The 26,409-nt window shown below is 33.4% G+C and overlaps 1 protein-coding gene and 1 long non-coding RNA gene across 2 annotated transcripts; one reads left to right on the forward strand and one right to left on the reverse strand.

Moving 5' to 3' along the window:
• Positions 968 to 21,266, forward strand: LOC109330135 (ABC transporter C family member 2-like). Its single transcript, XM_019564180.1, has 28 exons — positions 968 to 1,017; positions 2,004 to 2,440; positions 2,642 to 2,820; positions 3,480 to 3,519; positions 4,130 to 4,286; positions 4,643 to 4,757; positions 4,835 to 4,915; positions 5,921 to 5,945; positions 6,857 to 6,913; positions 7,100 to 7,165; positions 7,490 to 7,564; positions 9,061 to 9,168; positions 9,927 to 10,061; positions 10,450 to 10,556; positions 10,670 to 10,763; positions 11,680 to 11,847; positions 12,122 to 12,262; positions 12,712 to 12,912; positions 13,230 to 13,328; positions 13,444 to 13,596; positions 14,437 to 14,816; positions 15,170 to 15,350; positions 15,529 to 15,852; positions 16,918 to 17,674; positions 18,890 to 19,011; positions 19,379 to 19,624; positions 20,066 to 20,483; positions 20,899 to 21,266. Exons 2-28 carry the CDS (start codon positions 2,108 to 2,110, stop codon positions 20,994 to 20,996), a joined length of 4,860 nt encoding a protein of 1,619 aa, XP_019419725.1. The 5' UTR covers positions 968 to 1,017; positions 2,004 to 2,107; the 3' UTR covers positions 20,997 to 21,266.
• On the reverse strand, positions 5,906 to 19,143 carry LOC109330136. Its single transcript, XR_002105629.1, has 3 exons — positions 19,134 to 19,143; positions 13,710 to 13,715; positions 5,906 to 5,987 (listed from the first exon to the last, which is right to left on the reverse strand). It is a non-coding gene; the product is annotated as an uncharacterized LOC109330136 (long non-coding RNA).

Below are 26,409 nucleotides of genomic sequence, written 5' to 3' on the forward strand. Positions count from 1 at the left end.
TTCTCAAGCTTAAACTGTAGTTCAATGAAGAACACATTCTCGAACTTGGCATAAAAAGTTTTCTATTTTTATGTTTTGTTTGCAAAAAAAACATATAATAATTCCAAATTATTTGAAATAGAATGAAATTTCGGTGCTCACTTCTCCTAAGTCCTATGACCAATGTTAATTAAAAAGTGTCACCATAAGAAATATTGATAAAACTTGGTAAAAAATAAAAAATTATTATATTTAAGCATGTATATATCTTATGTTAAAATTTAATACGACCAATATAAAGGGAAATGCAGGAGATTTAATGTGGGTTAAAGTAGGAGATTCCGTGATTGACACTGTAATTAGAGAGGTAAGTATTGCTCCAAAGGTGCCCACAATCTAACATATATAGTTTGATGAATGAATGTCTCAAATTTAATTCCATACATTATTTTCACTAATATAAATAGAGATGGTAATGGGTACTAGCCAGTGCAAATAATGCTTTCTTGGGTATTCTGTCAATAGCGGATATTTGTGGGTACCCAATGTGTTTTTAATTTTAATTATATATTTATATAATTTGTAATAATTAATATGTAAAAATAATTGTTATATGACTAATATGATAAATTATCAATATGTAATAATTATAGTCAAATATGTGTGATTTATTATGAAATAATAATAAAGTATATGATATATAATCTTAAAATAATAATAAATATATATAAAATTTAACTAAAAACTAAATATATAAATTTGCGGCAACTCGCAGAACGGGTATCACAAAACTCGCTCCCGCCCATAAACTATTATTGCGTGTAACTGTTCTGGGTATTTCTAGATGTATCATCCATGAGTCAGTTTTTTTTTTGCCATCCCTAAATATAAATATGAGTGTAATATCCATGTATGAAAGATTTATAATAGACGATTAAATATAAATGATAATATATATAAGTTACAGAATATCTGAGGCTGAATATATTATTGACATTTTCATTCTCTCTATTGGGTTGGTTTCACTCAACGACAAAGGTACATTTCGCTTTCTCTCATTCTCCCAATATTTTCATCTCTTTTCTTCGACTTCTCTTTTTTGTTGTTTTTTCACGTGCCAATATCACTCTATTGTCTAATCCTTAATTTACTTTTTTCGTTTTTCTAATAATTTTTATTTTTCTGGGGTTTTGGTTCGTGTTGAATTATGTTTATTCTCTAGCTGAGTTCAAATAAAATGCACTATAATGTGAACTTGAAAAAAAAAACTTGGTGCTAGTAAGAATTTGTGTAATATGTTATTGGATTTCGATGACCCCAATGTACTATTACGTTAGAAATTCACATATCTGACTCTATATGTAAATGCAAGCTCACTTTTGGTTTCTACTTATTTTTTCATTTCTGTTATTATCGTTCGGGTTTATGATTGAAGTTGGATTTGTAATAACATTAAAATGGGACAACTGTTTGAAATTCTGTGAAAAAATTATTTATATTTATGAGAATAGTTTACGACCAAGTTGTTTTTAGCTTATTTTAATAGACTTGTCGGATGAGTTTGCCACAACGGTAAGGTTGTTATTTGGTGACTTGGAAACAGCCTCTTGACATGTGGAGATAAGACTGCCTATATCTATCCTTCAGTCTCCATAGACCCCACTAAGTGAGAGTCTCGTGCATTGGGCCACCCTTTTGTTTAATAAGCTTGTAAGAGAAGCTTATGAAATTTAGCTGTTTTTAACTTATTTCAAAATAGCTTATTGAATAAATACTTAGTTAAGTTGTTAGAGTTTTTTGTTTGGGGTTCTGTCAAAAAGTTGAAATAGGTAAAATCTTTGGGAGTAGCTATTTGTTCATACTTCTACATTCAAAAATCGAAATTGAAAGTATTAAACTCTTATTGTAGACATGTATGAGGGTTAAATGGTGAAATGTGAATGCTTTTTTTATTATTTATTATGCACTCATTTGAGGCTCATATGCATTAGCATATATATGATTTAAATGCTTATTGGCTTTAGGTTCATCTCACTGCAAAGAGACTACTCCATTTGAAGAGGAAAGAGGGGAGCATTTCGTGTTGATGCATTTTGCTTAAACCTTCCTGTTAAAGCAGCTGATCAAAATGACTTTTGAGCCATTAGATTGGTATTGTCAACCAGTTGCACGTGGAGTGTGGACAACAGTCGTGGAAAATGCCTTTGGCGCTTACACTCCTTGTGCAGTCGACTCTTTGGTTATCTCTGTTTCACAGTTAATACTTCTAGGTTCGTGCATCTACCGGATATGGTTGCTCAGGAAGGATTTTACGGTGAAGAGGTTCTGTTTGAGGTCCAAACTCTATAATTACATTCTGGGGTTGTTAGCTGCATATTGTGTGGCAGAGCCGTTATTCAGATTGTTCACGGGAATGTCAATTCTTAGTTTAGATGGGCAGACTCATCTTGCTCCATTTGAGGTGATACTACTACATATGTTTTTATGATTCATTTTTCCTATTTTACTTAATTTGCATATAATGGATATTTGAATGTTATAGATTTGAGTAACCTATTCATGCTATCAATATTGCACGCAGTTCCCTTACTTTCTTCTTGATAATCCTTTTCTGGTATATTTTGACCATGATAATTAAAGCTGTGATATCGTCTATCAACAGATAGTTTCACTGATCATTGAAGCTCTTGCTTGGTGCTCTATGCTGATTTTGATTGGTATTGAAACTAAAGTCTACATCCATAAATTCCGATGGTTTGTCAGATTTGCTGCGATTTATAGTATTATAGGGAGTGCTGTTTTGTTCAATCTCATCATTTCTGTGAAGGAGTTCTATAGCAGGTTTGACCACATCCATTTATGTTAAGTGTCTTGCTGGATAATAACGATTCAGTATGTTTATTTTATTGAGAACTTCATCAAATCTCTTTTTTCATGAGTAAAGGGCAACTTTATCATAGAGATAATGTACTCCTAGTTTCTTTGTATTAGAAAGACTCTCGGTCCTCCGCTTTTGTAACCGCAATTAAAGCTACTCTGAAGTCCCTCAATATTTAAGAGGGACTTCAAAATGAATTTTCATCTTATGATAATTAAACCTGTAAAACCTGCATATGTGTGCTAGATGCTATTCATAGCGGGTACTAAGCCCGGATAAGAGGTGAAAGTTGTGTTAGGCAGTCGATATCCAACATAAAACTTTGTCGAATCTCTATGATATGGATCAACAATGTGATAATTGAAGCTGTAATATCATCTGTGAATCACATGCAACACCTGCATTTTTTTGGTTCCACTTCTTCAGTCAATATCTTTGAACAAAGGAACATCTAATAATCAAATAAATATGTATGTGTCTGTGTGTATAGATATTTATTATTGTATCCGATGCATATCAACCAATGGAAATGAGGCAGTCTACATTTTTCACACTTTCATGTTAAAAATCATACTTTTCTTTGTCTGTTTTTCTCAATCTCAAAATTTGGTTTCCTTTACAGATCTGTGCTGTATTTGTACATCAGTGAGGTGGTCTGCCAGGTATCTGTACTCTTGAATTTAGTATTCCTTACAGATCTGTGCTGTGTGATTGATACTTAGCATTTGGTTTGTTTATCTGTAATACACTTTAGAGTCTAGCTTGATGATATTGAAGGCCACACATTTACAGTAGCAGTGGCTTTATTAACTTGTTCAGAGTGGTCCTTTTTGAAATATCTTCTTATTTGAATGGTCTACTCGCATAAACTTGTAACATGTTATGGAAAGGTTTTGACATAAATTAGGAGGCAAACATTTGGTGTGATGGCAGTGTGCATCCTTGTCAATGCTATGTTGCACTTTGTTAGAGTGAAAGAGACATATTTTTATGGGTGTCTTTTACCACTAAACCAGTTCGGGGGTAAGGTTATCTTAAAGGCTTCTCTCTACTGTTATGCTCGAGTTTTTTCTCAGGGGAGTGTGAGTTGCTATTTTTATTTTACAGAGTGATTGGGCGCCTTTGCTCTATTATTAGTTCTTCCTCCTCCTAGTCTTTTTCCCCTGCTTTGGATGGTATCTTATAACACCCCCATTTATATTTTTGCTCAGATAGAACTCTAGTGGCGAAACTTTTCCAATAAAAAAGTTAACATAATCTTCTTGGCTCCAGGCTTTGTTTGCAATACTTTTGCTGGTCTACATTCCTACTTTGGATCCTTATCCCGGTTATACACCCATTCGGAGTGAATTGGTTACTGATGATACATATGATGAACTTCCTGGTGGAGAGACGATATGCCCTGAGAGGCGTGCCAACATATTGTCAAGTACGTATTTACACAATGGTCAAACATTAGTTAAGCATGTTGTGGATAGTTTTTACTTTTAGAAAATGCATTAGGAATTATTTCTAAGAGATTTAGAAAAGTAAAACTCTGGCCTGTATGACACTTTATCTGTTTTTTATGGTGGATTGCGTTAATTGTTACAATCTCAAGTGAAGTTGCTAAGAAATGTTGTGCACGGTATGGTGATTCTGGTATTTTTTTCCTTGTATAAAATTAGAGGTAGCATAGTGCAAAGACATTTGTAGTACATCTAGGCTGCACTTGATTGAATCAGTATTCCCGTTAGCTGTAAGTACACTTCACACGTAACTCATTTTCATTCCTTCCTTTGGCAGAAATTCTTTTTTCTTGGATGAATCCCATCATGAGACAAGGATATGAAAAACCACTTACAGAGAAAGACGTATGGAAATTAGATCCATGGGATAGAACTGAGACACTGAACAACAAGTATGTGTTTTCATTTTTCTCAACGTGTTTTCTTTTTACATAAGTATTGTTTTACAACTTGCCTCTTGATTGTTTAGTTTCCAGAGATGCTGGGATGAAGAGTCTAAGAAGTCAAAACCTTGGCTTTTAAGAGCATTAAATGCAAGCCTTGGAGTAAGGTATGGATAAGGATGTGCAGACTACGGTGCACTTTTTCCCTTTCTGTTACTGTGTTTTTATCCCAGGTTGAATAATCCACTCGTGTATACTAAATTAGAGAACATCTTCTTGAGAGCAACTAAATCTCCCACTCTACCCTTCCTCAAAGAATGATGCATACCATTATTGTCTTATTCTGAAATTAAATTCAAACTCTTTTTTTTTAAATATATCCTTTGTAATTTTAAACATTTTTCTTATTCTGATCTCTCTCCCTCTCTGTCTTTTTTATAAAAATTATCCCATAATTTTAAAAGAATAAAAGCCATTCGATGTAAGGGATACTTGCTAGTATAGAAAAAAAAAGAGTTTGCCAAAGTGGGGAAGAGATGGAGATAATGTAGTAATGCTGTGGGTTGAAGCACAACGTCCGAGTTCCTATCTGGCCGCACCTCAATTTATACTAGATAATAGAGGAATGCTACATTTATATTCTATCAATGAACCATTTGTCAGTCAAGCTCCAATCAATCATTTAGAATCAACTGCAAGTAAACCACCGTTGTTCTTAGGGTCACCATTTCCTTAATTCATAACAATGTTGTAAGTTTTTGTATTTTGAATAAATTTGTATAAGCACCAAATTACAGCTTAAACAGCACACCTTAAAGTTTTTTTCCTCTTTTACTCTTCTAGTAGCCTCCATATGCCCTAGGTATATCTAACATCCAACCAAAGACTCTACGCCACATGTTTCCCGCCGTTGAACAATGTGAAAATTAGTTATTTCTGATATCAAAGTTTTGGAAACACATGCAAACAGAGGGAGAGAGGATTGTGTGGTCAGCCTTTTAACTCTGTATGTTCTGGCTGCTTGAATTGTAAAATGAGATTATCATAATAACAGTTCTTGATACATGACTATGAAGGCACTTATTTAAATATAAAACTGCACCTTTTTTGGTGTCTCTCATTAGTGTTCATGTGCTTTTAATTTCATTTACGTTTTGTTTTCCTTTATGTAGGTTTTGGTGTGGAGGCCTTTTCAAGGTAATGCACTTTTTCTGTTAATATCATGGGTGAACATAATTTCTGACAGGATATATAGGTCCATTTGTGAGAAAAGAACTTAATGGTTTTATAGATTTCTTTATTTTTATGTTCACAATTTCATGTTATTTTCAATAAAAGAAAATGATTTGTTTATTGTAAATTGTTCCATATGTGAAGAGTAGATTTTTTATCCACATCTTGGTTTGTTAATGTTCCATCTCAAAACCAATTGATAATGAGAGAAGTAACCCAACATGTATTTAAACCATGCTTAGGAGAATGACATAGACAATGTGAGATTTACTTCCCAACATAATCACAAGGTTGCGAACTGTAATTTTTGAGTTCTTGTATCATTATTGCACTAGGACCCAATGTTTGGTTTGGGGACACAATATTTAGACCTCTTGGAGTTTATTGCATGTAAAACTGTAGATGTCCTGATGGTCTTCCAAGAATATATAGATCATTCCAATATCATTAAGTTTCGACAAAGTTTTACATTGGGTGTTGGCTTACTAGCTCAACCGTTTTCCTTTTTTCCGGACTTGGAACTGGCTATGTAGCATTTTGCGCAAAACACATAGACAGTTAATATATTATATATAGAACATTAACATGCTAACTTCATAGAATGTTAACTTGCACTACTTGACGCTTAAAATATTTATGCTTCTATTTAGATGGATCAGTTTGTTATATTGGCTTGCTGTACACTGCACATTTCACCATTCAGTAAAATCACAATTTCTGAATTGTCTCATTTCTCTCCTATCTACAATATTTTGCAACAACTATCATGTATCAGCTTAAGCCGGTATTAGAGCTCACTGAAATCTAGACTAAGTTGCTATGTTGTCGAGCTGAAAACTTTAATTTGATATACTTCTTCCATTTAATATATGTAGATTGGCAATGATATTTCCCAATTTTTGGGCCCACTTATATTGAATCAGCTACTACAGGTTAGTTGCTCTTTTACTGAATTGTCACTGGTCAAGTATAGTAGACTAACAAAAAAAGAATAGCAGCTTAATATGTATTACAGACGGAAAATATTATTCTCTAACAAAATACCTTGTTAATGTTATATTATTTTGTTCTAACAATTTTCATAATTTCACTTAATGTCTCCCATGAACTGTCTGCAGTCTATGCAAAATGGTGATCCGGCATGGATTGGCTACATTTATGCCTTTTCAATATTTGTTGGAGTGGTATGATTCAAAATCTAATTAAATTCTTGATTGCTAATATATGGATTGGATTAAATGCTTTGTGAAGCCAGAAGTTCTTATGATTTAGTTCTTGATTTTATGTTTTAGATGATATTACTGTTTGCTTCAGATTCTAAGATTTGACTGTGATTATTGTACCCGGGTAATTTCTTCTGCATGTTAACAGCAATGATAAACATTGGAGTAATTTTTTTTCCGAGTAAAATATCTCAATCTCCATAGCTTCTAGAATTGCAGTGAAGTAATTTAGAATTTTTGGAAGATTTGACTAATCAAGATCCTTTCTGAATTTCTATTTGGTAGGTCTTTGGGGTGTTATGCGAAGGTCAATATTTTCAGAATGTCATGCGTGTTGGTTATCGGCTAAGATCAACACTGGTATTTCTTTTTCTCTCTTTTTTCCCTATATATATTTCATTTAATTTACCCATCCCGGTCCCCACGAAGTGGGATCCTCGTGCACTGAGCCGCTTTTGTTACATCTTTAAAACATTATTGGTTTATGGTTTGGGAAAGGAAAAGAGATAAAGAGCCAACAATGATAAATTAAAAATATTATTGATAGGACATAACTGGTACGAAAATACTAACATAATACCCCCCTTATGCTAACAGTTAGGTCAAACACTAGTGCTATTAGTACAAGCCCTAACCCACTAACAATAAGACTGATAACCTGAGTAGAAAATTGTTAAGTGTTAAAGGTCCTATATTGGTTTAGTATATAAGCAATGAACCATTTATAGTGACATGGGCAATCTAGTCCCCCCCCCCCATGAGCTAGTTTATTGGATGAAGTTAGGCATGATTAAGTATGGTATCTGGGCCTATGATGATGTTGGGTCACTCGTAGATGTCTATTCCTACAAGGTTAATGCTTCAGATGTCCAGTCTTGGATGTGAGGGTGTGTTAAAGTTCCATGTTTGATGAGTATATGACCAAAGAACTATTTATAATGGCTTAGACAATCCTCCCCTATGACCTAGCTTTTGGGGTGGTTTTAGACCCCGTTGTTCTAATCGAAACAAATAAAGAACATAACAAAATTAAAATTCCAAGATTGCTTCCCCAGTTAGATGACTAATTGATTCCAGGATGATGTATCCTAAAGATAATCTGAAGATATTCCAGATACTCTCTAAAAGATCATTAATTCTCAAGTTTGTTCTTGAAGAACTAATTGACCTAAGTTATTAGGTGGCCAACAATGATTCCATAACTGACAGCCCATTAAGCTTGTAAAAGAAAGCCTTGATTGCTGAAGCTAGACACTTTTAACAATTCTTATATTCAGAAAAAGAATTAACCCATCTTTTCCCTGCCCTAGTTTAGATTTCTATCCTAAAAAGAAAGACTACTTAGTCAGTATCGGATTATGAATGAACACACAGGTTGCAACGCCACCTGGAACTTTGGTTCGACTTCATGGACATGCACAATATAACAATGCATTTTAAATATGAACTTTTGGTATATATTTTTTTAAATATGAATACATTAACATTACACAAGATTTATTTTCTTTTAAGTGTGTATGATTTAGCAAGTAATTATACTCTGCAGCCACCCCAGGACTTTAGTTTTAGATCGACCATTGTGCGAAGTGAATGCTGGCTATCCGCCTTAATGCTTAAGGTCTTAAACAAGGGTCCAAGAGTAGTGTGTTTTTGAAAGATAGATTATGGAGCCTTAGTTCCATATATTGCCTGAAAATCTGTTTTATGTTAATATTTTTGGCCTGTGATTACACGGTGTAGTTGTCAGGACTCAGGAGTTGTTGCACATGTTTATATTGATATTCATGCTCGCCCAGTCTCACTCAACATGCTGAGTTTGGTGCTATATTCATTTATCTTATTTTTCTTCCCTGTAGGTGGCTGCTGTTTTCCGCAAATCTCTAAGGCTTACTCATGAAGCCCGAAAGCAATTTGCATCAGGAAAAATAACCAACTTAATGACTACTGATGCTGAGGCACTCCAGGCATGCTTTCTCTCTATTTCTGGTGTCCATTCAATTTCATCTAGTTGCTGCTTAAAGCTATTAATAAGGAACCGGTACTAGCTAGGATAACTGTAACATGTGTTGTACAATAATTCGTTTGAAAATGTGTAACCATTTATGCTAGACTACATTGAATATTAAACTAAAATTTTAAATTATACAATGGTGGCAAGGGTCAAACTGAAGACCACTTAGTCAACCAAGCTTTGTTACAGACAGAGAACCCCTTGACTGAAAACTGTTTGAGCTGGTAAAAGAAGTGATTGAGATATATTTTGATAGCTCTGACACGAGGACTAAATATTGGATTTAATAAAAAGGAAACCAAAGGCATCTAAGATAATTATTTTATGCTTAGTAACTCTGCCTTGGGACACATGTTAAGGAATAAAATATAGAAACTAAATGAAAAGTTCAAGCATTTAGTTTCTTGAAATTCCAAAAACCATTTACTACTTCCCTAAGGGCAGACGTTAACAAGACCTTTTTTGATTTTAGGGTCAAATTTATATTTGTTTACTCTATACCATCATTTTAATGAAAATGGAAATGGATATACTCTGGGAAGTTGAATATACTTACGAAGATGGTTGTTGTGGTGTTCAAAATGTTAGATATTTAATTATATAATTCCTCTTGTAAACCATTTTCAGAAATTCTTCAGTGTTATAAATTTTCTGAAGATGTTGATGTTTTAACAGTGAACATTGTTTTGATTTGTTTCCCCCCTTAAACAGCAAATATGCCAGTCACTTCACACTTTGTGGTCAGCTCCATTTCGTATTATCGTTGCATTGGTTCTTCTTTACCAACAACTAGGCGTTGCTTCACTCCTTGGTGCTTTGATGCTAGTTTTTTTGTTTCCACTACAGGTACAGTAGTTCACCTGCTTACTGTAATTTGTACTTCACTTGCAACGCACTAGATTTTTGAGTATATCCACTGTCAACAAGCATAAGTAATTTAAGCTATTGCATCTCATCACAGTAGATTTTGTTCCTTTCTCTGTGCCTGTGCCTCCTTTTCCTTTGATTCCTTTCTTTAGTCTCATACCAATTAAGGTGATGAGGTTTTCTGTTATAGCTTTACTTTTGGAAGCACCAAATAAGTATCTTTTGTAAGCTAATAGTCTAGATTGATAACTGTATTTGTGGCATGATATCCATGGTCTCAGACTTTTTTGCATCATCATGGAAGCCTGCTGAAAACACAATTGAATTAGTTCAATTCTGACTTGTATGATGTGTTCTGTGGAAGCAGACATTTATCATCAGTAGAATGCAGAAGTTGTCTAGGGAAGGATTACAACGTACTGACAAGAGAATTGGTCTCATGAATGAAATTTTGGCTGCTATGGACACTGTAAAGTATGTATTTTTCCAAGAATGATTAACTGTATGTTTTGTATAATCATTGTTTTTACCTGTATAGATTGTTAAGTTCTAACAGCTCTGATGTTTGTTGTGCTGACATGGACTAGATGTTATGCATGGGAGAGTAGTTTCCAGTCTAAAGTACAGAATGTCCGAAATGATGAGTTATCTTGGTTTCGGAAAGCATCGTTACTGGGTGCGGTACGGCATGAAATCTATTCAAGATATTTATGTTACAATAATTGTTTGTTTACAGTTTAAAAATATCCGCTACCTTGAATATATTAATTTTGGTTTTTCTAAACAAACACTTTTCTGTATTACATGCATGTCCACCCATTAGAATTCAACTGACATCAGGTTGCACTTCTGTGGACCTAACTTAGTAAACAACTAAGCATCTGCTGCATGAATATTGTTATATCATCTCTTCACCAACTTTCTTTCTCTAAACTTACTCTACTGTCTCTACAAAAAACCTGTGTTGACCCTGCAATAATGGTTTGCTTCCTGTCCTCCAAAAGATCTAATAAATGATACAAATCAAACAAGATAGCTATTTGAATGAAGATTCATCACATTGAAAGTGGCTTAAAACTGTAAGAGTAACTGTATTAAATTTAGAGTTATAATGGACAATAGCAGGAGAGTTGGAGGGAACAACAAGGAAGCTACTTTTGAATCTTCCTTCTTCCGATACTGAAGGTGACTAACTGCTCAATCATGTAGTAGATGATATAAATCAATGAACACTGAGAAAAATAAAAGTAACATATGTGATGTGTGATAGAATAGATGGATGATTCCTAAACGAAGAAGACTTACCAGCCTAATTTTATAAGAACGGACTTCACCTCTCAGCGCCTTTTTAAATAATGTAGCATCTGAATGTAAGTTCTGACTTCTGACTTCTGACAGACCCCTTCACCCAAACCTCAAATAAATAATTGATGGTAAGATTAGAATGTTGAATTATCATTTTGATTGATAGTTTTCCACTGTTGCAATCTAAAACCTCAGTATTGTGGATGGGAAAGGTTAAGTGTTGATTATGAAAAAAAGTAGATTTTCTTCTGTGGTATTGCTTCCTGACTTGAGCCCTATTTTTTTGTTGCAGTTAAATGGATTTATTCTAAACAGCATCCCTGTTGTTGTAACTGTGATTTCGTTTGGAGTCTTCACCTTGCTTGGAGGGGATTTGACACCAGCGAGAGCTTTCACTTCACTTTCTCTGTTTGCTGTGCTTCGATTTCCTCTCTTCATGCTTCCTAATATTATAACTCAGGTTATTCTCCTTTGCTCTTTTATGTTTTTTTTTTCATTTGGCTTCAAGATGCCTCATCCTCTGTTCCTGTACTCTCTCTCCTTCCCTCTTTGTAATAAAATTTCTTCTTTTATAAACAACATAACCAGAGTTAACTTGTTTTGTTAATAACGTTCCAAGAGAGGGGGGCGTTCAGTTTTATCGTTGTCTTAAACGAGTGAAATGAGAATCAATGCTGCACCAATGTAGATCGAATGGAGTTCTCACATGCTTAATTCTGCTTTTTGTTTTGAAGGTGGTCAATGCAAATGTATCTTTGAAGCGTCTGGAGGAGTTGCTCTTAGCAGAAGAGAGAATACTTCTACCAAATCCACCTCTTGAGCCTGGGTTACCGGCCATCTCGATAAAGAATGGATATTTTTCTTGGGATGCAAAGGTCCATTGTCTTTTTCAATCTAATCTTGCATATTTTGTCATTATGGTATACCAGTGTTAGTGTAATGAAGAACCACATCAGTCATCTATAGTAACTTGGACAATCCTCCCTCTATGAGCTGGCTTTTGGGATTGAATTAGGCCTACTCCTACATATTTCTAATAACTAGCATAAAGGACATGTATTTTCTAGTACCCTAATGTGGGAAAATAAATTTGTTTTTTGTATCGTGTTTTACCTGTTTGCTCTCTGCCATTAATTTTTTAATCTCGTTGAGCTAGAATTTAAATTTATTATAGGTCACTGCTATACTGATACCATATCTTCCCAGAAGCATCTTCTGATCATATGGAATTTTATTGTGTTTGATAACATCAGGAATTTTTAAGGTTCTTGCTTTTGGATTTTCTGGAAGCAGAAGCTCTGATAACTTAATTTTCTTTCTTCAGGCAGAGAGCGCCACATTGTCAAACATAAACTTGGATATACCTTCTGGTAGCTTAGTTGCAGTTGTTGGCAGTACTGGAGAAGGGAAGACGTCCCTCATATCTGCAATGCTTGGAGAACTTCCTCCAATTGCAGATTCAACTGTTGTTATGAGAGGGACAGTTGCTTATGTACCCCAAGTTTCGTGGATTTTTAATGCAACTGTAAGTTAATTAATAAAGATTCTAAAATCCTGTATAGTGATTAACATTTAGAATAGTTCATTGGAAGAGCATAGAAGAGGTGGGGAAAGAAAATACGGAGGAAAGTAAACAAAAATTCACTAAACAGGCTCCAAAAAAGTGAATACAGAATACTGACCATTTATTCTATATGTACTAATACCCAACTAATAAATGACTCTTATAACTTCTACTTTGGATGCATTACAAGTAACCACTCTCTTAATCACTAAGGCACTCTTAACCACTCTCATCTTCTTTTAATATGGGGAGATGGATGATAAACTCTATATATACAGGTGAGGAATAACATTTTATTTGGTTCTGCCTTTGACCCAATAAGATATGGAAGATCAATGGATGTGACTGAACTGAAGCACGACCTTGAGTTACTGCCTGTGAGTATATACACGAGATATAACATTTAACTAGATGTAATTGGTTCTCCATTTTGTATTTTGATTTAAGTTGGTGACTCTTCTTGCTTCTTTCTCTCACATGCTTAATGACTAGGGTGGTGATCTAACTGAAATTGGTGAAAGAGGAGTAAACATCAGTGGTGGCCAAAAGCAGAGAGTATCCATGGCTAGAGCTGTCTACTCCAATTCTGATGTGTACATCTTTGATGACCCCCTAAGTGCTTTGGATGCGCATGTTGCTAGACAGGTTACCTTTATGCTAAGTTGTCAGTTTAGTGACCTGCTGTTATTTCTTTGTACATAACTCAATTAAATTTTATGCTGTCTATGGTCTTGTTTTGGTGATCTTATATACATAACTTAGGACTACTAAATATTGACCAGTGAAACTTGTTGGGTTAGACTGTTTTGGATGCTTGAGTGCTGTAAAATTGTATATGTAAACTGGGTCTGGCTCATGTTTTATATGCATTCATGTAAATACATGGTAATTCATGATTAAATTTGTGATTTATAGTTCAAATCCCTGAGAAACAACTCTCGTGGGGAGACTACATAATCTAGTGTTCCTGCTCTCTTGGTCTCACCAAAAATTTGTGATTTACAGTGCCTTTGCATCTTTCTGTGTATAGTGGCTGAGTTCCTTGTTTTATTAATCAAAAACATGAAAGACACTTTCTATTTCTTTGACTATACGTATTATGTGTCAGGCCTACTATTTCCATTTCTTTTATTGTATACAATAGTTCTTCTGAATTCTTTGAATTACTTAATAAATTATTCTCGCAGTTGGATGCTTTACACTGAAACTTGCACACTTTCTTTTTTATATGTCCATGGTACTTGCCAATAGCTGACATGTACATTGGCAAAATATGGAAAATATGCAATGGAGTTTATTCTACTGATGAAATAGATAACGATCATGGATTTGGAGATAGTGGCTGAATACAGTATGCGATTAGCCCTCAGTTTTTTACTATTGATCAACGTGGAATTATCTTTTTTATGTCGCTAGATGTTGAAGTATGATTTCCCATCTCAATATTATCTTGACGTGTCTAACATGCTCTACATATCATCTCAGGTTTTTGATAAATGCATCAAGGGAGAATTGAGAGGGAAGACCCGAGTTCTTGTTACAAATCAGCTGCATTTCCTATCACAGGTTGATAGAATTATTTTGGTCCATGAAGGTATGGTGAAAGAGGAGGGAACATTTGAAGAGCTCTCTAGCCAGGGGCCATTTTTCCAAAAGCTTATGGAAAATGCGGGAAAGATGGAGGAGTACGAAGAAGAAAATGTAGATATTGAAACCACTGATCAGAAGTCATCTTCAAAACCAGTGGCCAATGGAGTATCTACTGATCATGCAAAGAGTGAAAGTAAACCAAAAGAAGGAAAATCTATACTTATTAAACAGGAAGAACGGGAAACAGGTGTTCTCAGTTTGAATGTTGTAAAAAGGTAACATGATTTAAATAAATTGTTATAGTATCAATTGAAATATAGTAGTTTAGAACTATTTTCTATACTAACATACTGGACATCTACCAATGATTCCCCCACACATTAATGTGCTCCCATGCACATGCACGAACATTCATATTGTGGAATGCTTCATTCTCTACACTGCAATGCCATTCTTATGTAGAATCCCAATGTTGAACATCTATAATAAAGTGGAACATGGTGCAAGTTTTATGTGGTTATCCTGTTTCTGATTGATCTTAAATTTTCTACTTCACTTAATTATCATGCAAAGAGTGATGAACATTCATTTATATGATTTTTAATCTTATTGTCCTGGGTCCTTGTAGGTACAAGAATGCATTAGGAGGATTTTGGGTGGTTTTTGTACTCTTTGCATGCTATGTCTTGACAGAGGTGTTACGAGTGTGCAGTAGCACATGGTTAAGCTATTGGACTGATCAGAGTGCTTCTGTGAATTATAATCCTGGTTTCTTCAATCTGATATATGCAGCTCTAGCTTTTGGTCAGGTATAAGTTGATTATAAGATAGCAAGTTCAGTTCATTTTTTTTCTACATCACGGCTTTCTTTTTATTGTCTGATTTCCATTTTACACGGGAGGTCAAATTACTGTTATTGCTTGCATTTTATCAAATTTTATCCATGGAATGAATTAATTTGGAGTTGTCCTTATCACGTTCTCTCAGGTTATGGTGACTTTAACAAATTCTTATTGGTTAATCGTATCAAGTCTTCGTGCTGCCCAAAAGTTGCATGAAGCCATGCTTCACTCCATATTACGAGCTCCTATGGTTTTTTTTCATACAAATCCACTCGGAAGGATTATCAACAGGTTTGCAAAGGATCTAGGTGACATTGATCGCAGTGTTGCCCCATTTGTGAATATGTTTCTGGGTCAATTATTCCAGCTCTTTTCAACATTCATCCTGATAGGGATTGTCAGCACAATGTCCCTGTGGGCGATATTGCCATTGTTAGTACTGTTTTATGGAGCATATCTGTACTACCAGGTATAAACATTTTATTATTGCTTTTACTCCCATTTAAAATTTTGAAACCCTACACAGTATCCAGTGAAAGATAATAGAATGTATTGATTTGATTAAGTCCGACATTGCTTAAGCTTAGGTGCTAGTTATCAGGTGAAGCAAAACTATCAAGCATATTGCACATATTAAGTCTAAGTTGATAGCTTGGTTAAGATTTAATATCCGGCTTTAAGTAACTGTGGATGAAGTTGGTCTAATTGTTTTATAGTATAAACAATCATCTGTAGTGTGAATGAAGTTGGTCTAATTGTTTAGTATAAACAAGCATGTCTACCTTATGTAATTATTGTTGTTTCTTTGCCACACATAAATATGGATTCAGTGGAGGATACTATACTCATGCACTTAAATTTTTTACCCTTATTATTGATTATAGCTGACAAAGCTCTGTGGCAGTGTTTGGTTTTCGCTGTAATTTTATGTTTATGGTCCGAAGAGAACTGTAGACTTTTTAGTGAAACTTTCTCTCTTTAGATTTTGTTGGCGATAGGCTCATTCTTTTGGCATTCCTTTGGTGCTTGCCCATGGGTTTTTGTGAGGTTTCTATGGTAGATATGCAAAGTGATCGATATGCTTTGTTGTATAGCTCTATCTCGTAGGTTACTGGTTTCTTTTTATTCTTTGTGAGGATGTCTTATCCACTTCTTTGTACTATTCTCTTCTTATCTAATATACTTTGTTATTTTAAAAAGAAGGTGTTCTAACTTCTTAAGGAAGTCAAAATAGGAGGTTTGAAATGAAATCAAAGCATTCTACACATTGGAAGTTGAAACAACTTTACCTTTTCACTTAACTTTTATTTTGGCTTCCTTAACAAGTGTCTGGCACTTGTTAGCAAAAGGGAGACAATTTTTGGTAACGATGTTTTCTAGTTTAGGAACTGTTAACCATTTCAGGATTTCTGAAAGTATTTACCTAGATTTTTCTTCTTCTTAGTTTTCCCATAGATATGTAGTGGAAATCATTAATTTTTTGTGTGAAATTAAATGGGTATAAACTTGTGTCATCATATTTTATTCATTTTAGAGCACAGCCCGTGAAGTGAAGCGGCTAGATTCAATTAGCAGATCTCCCGTTTATGCACAATTTGGAGAAGCACTTAATGGTCTATCAACAATTCGTGCTTACAAAGCTTATGATCGAATGGCTTCTATTAATGGGAATTCTGTGGACAACAACATACGGTTCACTCTTGTGAACATGAGTGGAAATCGATGGCTTGGAATCCGCTTGGAAACTTTGGGAGGCATCATGATATGGTTTACTGCAACCTTTGCTGTGTTGCAGAATGGAAGGGCAAAGAACCAGCAGGAATTTGCATCAACTATGGGATTGCTACTTAGTTATGCTTTGAATATTACTAGTTTGCTGACTTCTGTGCTCAGGCTTGCAAGTATGGCAGAGAATAGTTTAAATGCAGTTGAGAGAATTGGCACCTATGTAGATTTGCCTTCGGAGGCTCCATCAATCATTGATGATAATCGACCTCCTTCTGGATGGCCCTCATCTGGGTCAATTAGATTTGAAGATGTCGTTCTTCGGTACAGGCCTGAACTTCCTCCTGTTCTGCATGGCTTGACTTTCACAATTTTTCCTAGTGATAAGGTTGGCATTGTTGGGAGGACAGGAGCAGGAAAATCTAGCATGCTTAATGTTTTATTTAGAATTGTGGAATTGGAAAGAGGAAGGATACTGATTGATGATTGCGATATATCAAAGTTTGGTTTGGCTGATTTACGTAAAGTTCTTGGAATTATACCACAATCCCCTGTTCTCTTTTCAGGTATTAAAAATGTTTTTTTCTATTGTATTTTAGTATATTCACCCGTGCACCGAGCTGTCTTTTTATTGTATTTCAGTACATGATTTCTACTTTATATTTTTATAAAGGAAGAAAATGTACAAGGGGTATGATTAAGTATTAGGAAACAGTAAGCATCGGTGCAATAATATGGTTGATTTGCCTAGTGACTTGGAAGTCATGGGTTCAAATCTTGGAAACAGTCTCATCGTTTGCAAGTATAAGGTTGTGTACATCTATCATTCCTGGACTCCACTAAGTGGGATCTTCGTGCACTCGATTGCCTTTTTATGATAAAGTTTTAGCATGATTTTTTTTATTTATGAATGATCGATGCACTCATGATAAATTTATTTATACATATCACTAGTTAGGTAAGAGATAAACAATCCAAACATAAAATGATTAAGGATAAAACATATTTACTTTAAAGATAATTAAAGAATTCAATACATCTAGAAACTGCCACATTTTTTCCAATATGATAAAAGAAATGTTATTAGATTAGGAGAGAGAATATTACAAGAGGATAAGACATTCTCACATGAAACAAAGAGAAACATCCAAAAACTGAGGAATAGGGTATGCAACAAAGCATGCCAGTCTCTTTGCATATCTACCATAAAAACACCACTGCAAAGCACCAAAGGGAATCCAAAAAAGCCATCCTATCCCAAACTGTGTGAAGAGGGGGAAATGAGTCATTTAAATGTTTCCTTTTCCAAGCAAATACACTAAAGGATAGCAAAAACAGAACTTGCCACAATTTTGGCATCATTACATGTGCCAAAACCTCTAAACTTCGTAGGAGGACAATGTGCAAGTCCATAGAGCTGATCCATAACCATGAAAGATCCTAAACAATCTATTATAAGGAACTTTTGCCGCCCAACAATGTAGAAGAGATGAGTGAGCTACTTGACCACATGGTTGAATAAACTTATATAGTAAAAAGTATAAACCATTGTTCCTAAAATTTGAAGTGGTTATGAAGGTAAAAAATGTTTCCTGTTTATATTTATAACAGACAATATTAAATGGTTAATCTTTATTCTGTCTGCTTTTATAATTATTAAATTGTGAGTTGTGGAAGATAAGTACCTTTTAACTTCTGGATTGATATAATAGAGGTAATTGAAATATAAAAAGTCAAATAATCGCGTACAATTATGCTAAGCTTGTCTTATTTTTTAATAGGAACTGTGAGATTTAACCTTGATCCTTTTAATGAACACAATGATGCTGACCTCTGGGAGGCTCTGGAGAGGGCACACTTGAAGGACGTGATACGTAGAAATTCTTTGGGGCTGGATACTGAGGTAAATGCTAAACGGTACTTTTCTAGATAGAGATATGATTGTGTTGTTGATTCAAATGATGGTATTTTTTACTTAACGTTAATAGCATAGCTATAAGTAATTTCTTTCTTGACTTATGTAACTGAATTTGATGATTATCGTATTGGTCCTCCTTTTGCTTTTATGTGTGTCTTCATTATGTTTCTGTGAATATAATTACGAGTGAAAAATGACACTTTAGTCCCCTAGAATTAGCTCACTTGATTAAGCGTCGGGACATGAATTGTGGATATGCTTTATTAGTAAAGTGATTTGTCCTGTATTTTCTTCCAGATATGATTATCATTGCTGAAACTGTTATTTATTAATGAAATTGTGCTGTGTTAAGGTATCCGAGGCAGGGGAGAACTTCAGTGTTGGACAAAGGCAACTGTTGAGTCTTGCCAGGGCATTATTGCGGCGATCAAAGATATTAGTACTTGATGAGGCAACTGCAGCAGTTGATGTTAGGACAGATGCACTCATACAGAAAACAATCCGAGAGGAATTTAAATCCTGTACAATGCTCATTATTGCTCATCGTCTTAACACCATTATTGACAGTGATCGAATCATTTTGCTAGATGGCGGTAAGGTATGCAGTCAATGTTTAAACAATGGAGCTTACTAACTCATGTACTCTATGACAATGGTGTAAGCTATATCAAAGTCACAGCATCATTAGCTCTTTACTGGTCTGTATAGTCTACATGATAGAACATTATTAGCTCTTTAATGGCCTTCACACTATAACTAGTTTCTTTAGGTAAAATATGTGCTTACATTACCACAGACAAAAAAAATCAAATTTTCAAGACCTGAACTGCCATTTAAGTACGGGTCATCTCCTAGGGAGGGTTCTCTCATTAAGCACAAAATTTGATGATGGTGTGTATCCAATATATAAAAATATAATGCTGAAAAGAATAATGGTAACATAAATTTGTATTTAGGAAAATTAAAATTTGAACAGTCGTAGCTGATGTTGGTTTGATTCGATTTGAAAATTGATGCTAGCTTTTGATGTTTAATAAAGGTTCTTGAATATGATACCCCTGGCGAGCTGCTATCAAATGAAGGCAGTGCTTTCTCTAAGATGGTGCAGAGTACAGGAGCTGCAAATGCCCAATACTTACGCAGCTTGGCATTTGGCGGGGACAAGGTAGAAAGACGAGAAAACAAGCCTCTAGATGGCCATAGGAAATGGTTGTCTTCTTCTCGCTGGGCTGCTGCTGCCCAATTTGCTCTTGCTTCCAGTCTCACCTCATCACAGAATGACCTGCAACGGCTGGAAATAGAAGATGAGAACAGTATTCTCAAGAAGACAAAGGATGCTGTGATCACTTTGCAGCGGGTTTTGGAAAGGAAACATGATAAAGAAATCGAAGAATCTTTAGACCAGCACCAAATATCCTCAGATGGATGGTGGTCATCACTTTACAAGATGATTGAAGGTATACTTTGTGCCATCTCTTGCTTAGCATTCATGTGCAGAATTATTCAAATACAAAATGATTTTACAGAACCAATTCATATTTAAATTAAAATCAATCCTGGCAGATATGGTTTATAGCAAAGTGAGTGAAAAATAACAATATTATATCCCAATTGTACGAATTTCCAAAGAAAAGCACACATTTCAATGACCAAAATGAATTAACTCCAACTGGGTTTGTAATGGAAGTGTATGCTTGATTTTTTTTTAAAATTTACAATTCATAAGTCTTGGATCATCATGCAAACTGTGACGTCGATTACAAGCTAGCGTTTCAAATAAATTTTCGGTAAAACTTCAAAAGGAATTTTATGTTTAGTAATGTGGTTTATTTTCATTCTTGAGGTAACTGGATCTCTTCTGCTTTGAACTAGGTCTTGCTATAATGAGCAGATTGGCCAGCAATAGGCTCCCACAATCAGATTACAGTTTTGAGGATAAATCAATTGACTTTGATCAACCTGACATGTAAGGAAATCTAAGCTTATGCTATTTTTGGACTACAAGAGCCCCAACAGCTAGATTCATTTACCTAAGGTTGTGATAACTCATTTTTGCAATGTAGCTTCTACAACTTAGCTATGATTATCATAGAAAATGCAGTATACCATATTTCATTAATTTCTTGATTATGAAAATCCATGTAGTGGATTTCATTCTGTAGGATTTTGTTGTTATTGTACTGTAACTTTGAATGCCAAAAGTATTTTATTCTAATGATCCTTTGAGGTCCTAAATATTTGTGAATTTTGTTAGTTATTCCTTCATTGCTATGCTCTAAACTTCTGCTAGATTGTATTTTCTAGCATTTCAGAATTACTAATGATTCAATTTTAACAATAAGCCTCTTAAAAATAGATCCGGGAGCTTTATATGATCTTTACTATGCTTCAACATTCACAATCAAGCCATTGTGAATCAATTTATTGCATGACAAAGCACATTTGTTTTGATGCAATAATCAAGAGTGAAATGCCAGTCTTATAATGTAAATGCAAATCACTAAGGTCTGTTTGCGAGTTTGATTTTGAAGTGGAATGACAGGAAATGGAAGCTTTGAAAGCCATAAAATACATTTGTGAGATGACTCTAAGTTTTTCATTTCTCTTGCAAAACTTAACTCACAAATGGACCTTCATCTTCTATCAATATACATTGGTAGTTCTTTTCTATTTTGGAAGGGGAAGTTTTTTTCTCTTTCAACTTGGAAATTTACAAATGGAACATTAGAATTGGTAATTGCAAGTTTAGTTTCAATTTCTAATAACAGTATAAGTAAACTGAAAAAAATATATTCCCATTTACTTCAAATTTTCTCATTACCGGTTACATAAAGTATTCATTTTCATACTTTGTGTCAAATCGTTTGAAAGGCTTTGAGTTTGAGGGATTTTTTTGAGGATGTATGATAAGTTATATGGTCTAAGCCTCTTACCTCCATTCTAATCATACAATGTGTGTGCGTGAAACTTTATATAATAATATATTTGAAGCATCGTCAACATTGACTATAGATATATATTAAGTCTAAATAAAATGATGTTAAGTATTAAAAGCTATGTTTGCAAGACCCAATTCATTAATACTTGAGGATCAAATAAAAAGGTTTCATCAAAGCTGGTGTGGGGACGAAGAAATAGATACTTTAACTTTGACGGCTTGCTACTTCTCTTCTTTTTAAAATAGGGACGTGGTTACATCCTTAACGGGTGGATATCTATTGTCTCAAAATAGTGTGTTACTCCATATGATACTGTTTATGATTAGTCAGAAAAATAATTAATTATTAAAATTTTAATTTAAATATATTTTTTCAACCAATCACAAGCAGTGGTATATGAAGTGATACACTTTATGGGACATCAGACGTGCTCTCATCCTTAACACCTAGTTATATCTATGTTGCTTAGAAGTGAACATCTGCTATCTCAAATCATGTCATAAATCTAATCTCACACCAATAACAATAAATGACATATTTTTATTAGCATGTAATAGAACTTGGACATGTTTTAGGACAATATATCTTTGTTCATTAGAAGTCTGGGAGTATCTTTGTATTATTACAAATTTCTTACACTATCTTTCTATCTTGCTCTTTAGATGGTATGGTTAATCTTATATTGATTTTAGTTGTGGTAAAAAAAATTAAAAAGAAAATCAACATTAGAGCAATCATAAAAGGCATTGTCAACAAATATACTCATACAAAGATAAATTACATGTAAAACAGTCATTGATCTAATGATATAAAGTTATGTTAGATTCCAAGATAACTAAAAGGTTAATGGTTCGATTTCTGTGAGCGATATTCATTGTGAGAGACAATCATTCTCTCCGAAAAGAATTAGTTATTTATCATAGGTTGAGGTGATATCTATGGTACTAAAAAAAATACAAATTCCATGTTTTATTCACAAGCAAAAGGTAAGTTTGCACTTTCAAATCCACAGAAATTGTAACAACCAATTAAAAAATAAGCATTTTTAGATGAAATTAAAGCAAGGCTCTCACTACCATTTCAACGCTTTATATATTATTTTCACTCCATAATTTAGTTAAAAGCTTGTGGAAACATATACCAAAATCATTTTAATTTTGTGAACACTCAATTAACCCATTTTATCAAAGGCAGTTTGTTGTGAGGTTAAGATTTGAGTGGATTATACTATTATTAATAGAGACATAAACAGTGATTTATAGTACAAACATTAATGAGTTAAAGTTGTGATTAGGTGTTTAATAAAATCAAAATAAGTGGCATGCACATGTTACACATTGAATGCCAGACACTCTTCTAAGGTTTATATTTTGATGTCCCAATTATGTTGTAGAAACCTTAAATAGTTGCTTTAAATATGACAAATTCTGAAACAAGTAAAAGACAACAAGTTAAAAATTGGACCACAAATCTCTTCTAAATAAAATTAGAATCAGCCACTCAATACAGTTGTTATTAGTACCTAAGTACTATATGACATCAATCTCTTGTCCTAAATTATGTATCTGCTCGATAATAATGAAGCAAAAAATTTGATTATAATGAAAGTTTAAATTTTTTAATTAACATGTTATGTTTTCATTGGTGTGAGACAGGATTCGAGACGATCTTCTTTTCGTGATCTAAACCTATAGTTTCGAAGTTTGAGCACAAAGTAATTAATTTGTAATATAATTTATTTTGCTAAGTGAGATCTACTAGCAGATACCATCTTGTCTTTTAGCTCATTATTTTGTCTACCCTTTGCAGTGAATTGTTAGGATCATCACCCAATTCAATTATTGGTTCCTCCTACTCATGCTGTTTGGCACTTTGGTTGTTGCCACATATGGTTTGCCTTATGAATTTTTTTAATTTATGGAACCTTCTTTTTGGCTTCAAAAATCAATTATTTTTTTTAGTTTCCATTGTCAACTTATATTAATCTATGCAAACCCATTCAGCTATATAGCAAACTTGTCCATGTAAATGTATAGTTTGAATTTTGAATTAATTTTGCAAAATGCAGTTTTATAATTCCAACCATTATAAAAATAAAGAAGTGTTACATTGGTGTAAGAGTTTATAATGTTAACGTAATAATGAGAAATTTATGAGTTTGCAAATCTACATTTTTCTCAAACACAATCTCACACAAAGCAAATAGGCTTACTCTTTAATGTTCCATGACTTTGTGGTCACTTTCTAGATTTCAATAGTGTATTATTTTCAAAATAAAATATATATTGATAGATAACGACTAACTATAGCATTAAAGTAAGAACTCACATCACATAATAAATTTGCCTTATTTTTTATAAAATAAAGAAGTCAAAATAATTAGTTTGCTCATAGTCCTACACATGCTTATAACTTTATATAAATATAATATACTATCTCTTTATCCTCTAACATATATATAGTATACCTCTTTATCCTAATCATAATAGTCAATTTTTAGGAAATTTTGTTTCTTGCTAATAAAGTAGACCACTAATTGAGAACATATTGATAACCACAAAATCATTAATGGGTACAAGGGCTAATAGCTATGTAACCTAAGATAACTTTGGAGTACTCCCTATAAGAATTATTTGTTACTTATCACTTATCTTCATCCCAAAAAAGAATAAAGGAAAAAGGAAATAGGACCATGAAATTATTGCACAACTTTTTCTTTTCAGCATTTATCTAATTTTTCATGAAACACCTTCATCCATCAAATGATCAAACATAGAAATTAAGCAGGACCAAAAATTTGCAAAAATCTCAAGTCATTCGCTACATCAAATTATAATTTAACTTTAGCAACAAAAAAACAAAAAGTAATACCACTTCTTTGCTCAACACTTTCATATAAGGGAAAGAAGTATTAAACTAGTTACATAGTCATATAGTTTTCACTTGGTTGTTATAGTTAGTTGGCTTTCTTATTTTCCAAGCAACGTTGTTATTCCTTGCTTCTCATAGTATAAATCCAGTTGACTATTGTAACTTCTTTAATCAATCAATGATATACAAAATTCACATTTCTTCTTCATGATGTTTTCCAATAGAACACAACAAACCTCGTTTTCAATTTAGCCTACAAAATAGGTAAGTTAGGAAGAAGTGTAAGAGCTAGGCTTGGTGAAGAGAGAATAATTACTTTTTTATATTTTCATTAATATTAATAATATTTAAGACATGGTTAAAGACGGTTCCTAATATAAACGGAACAGATCTACTGTAAAACATTTCTATTCATTAATATGACTTGTCTATGCAGCTTGAACAGTTTTAAGAATATCTAAATAGTCTCCAACAATCCAACCCTTCTTATTATATTAAGTGACATATTAATGGCTCTAAGTTAATATTTCAAAATTTAAAATTCTATATCACATACATTTCATTTCATAAAATATCATTTACTTTATTCATAACTAATAGCTCATGAAATATGGGTATAAATACTAATTATATTTAAATGTTTATATATAATAAATGTTTATACTTAAAATTTAATCTTTTTTAGTTTTTAATGTCAATTTGGTACTCCAAAAATATGATAGTCATCAAGTTAATCCTCTAAAGAAAATGACTATTAAATCAGTCAAAAAGTTTAAAATAGTCATCACATTAATTCTTACACGAGTTATTTAGTGGTCATATAGTAATATGTGAGGGACCAAATTAAAGTTCATCTTGCTTGATAGTCATTTTAAACTTTCACTTATTCAATTTAAGTGATACTATTTTTTAATTACTAATATGAAGTTTTACTCTCTTTCATTAATGAGTATATCTACTAAACAAGTTAACAAAAACTCTTATTATTTATACATTATTACTTTCTATAAGACCTTGTTTATTTAGTATAATAAAGGAAAAAGGAATGAAAAATAAAGGATACCATAAGAAAGAAAATAAACATAGGTTCAAGGTTTATAACTTGTCATGTCTGGTATCATATCCATTATCAATGATCAATGAAAAACAACAAAGACAAGTTCCTTTGTAGATTTTTGAATGTGTGGAAGCAAGAACTTGGGTTGGCCTAGAACGTGAGTGGCAGAAACAGAAAAAAGAAAAAAAATTGTGGAACAAAAAGATTCCCATGCAGACTCAATAGCTTCATTACTAGTACTAGCTTTATCTCAAGTCACTACCACGTACATTAAATTGGGGCCTATATGTCCTACCACTGTTGACAATGTTTTTTATTGTTAGGACTTGTGTCCCCAAAAAAATATAATTCAGTGCACGAGATTTTCATTTAGTGAGTTTGAGAATGGTAGATTACATAGTCTTATCCATAAATATAGATATTGTTTTTAGAATTTGAATCTATGATCTTATTATCACTGAGTAACAATCTTACTTTTGCGTCAAACTTACATCTTCTGTGTCAGAAACATGTGTC

Source organism: Lupinus angustifolius, chromosome LG16, assembly GCF_001865875.1.
Source record: "Lupinus angustifolius cultivar Tanjil chromosome LG16, LupAngTanjil_v1.0, whole genome shotgun sequence".
In the NCBI taxonomy this organism is placed as follows: Eukaryota; Viridiplantae; Streptophyta; class Magnoliopsida; order Fabales; family Fabaceae; genus Lupinus; species Lupinus angustifolius.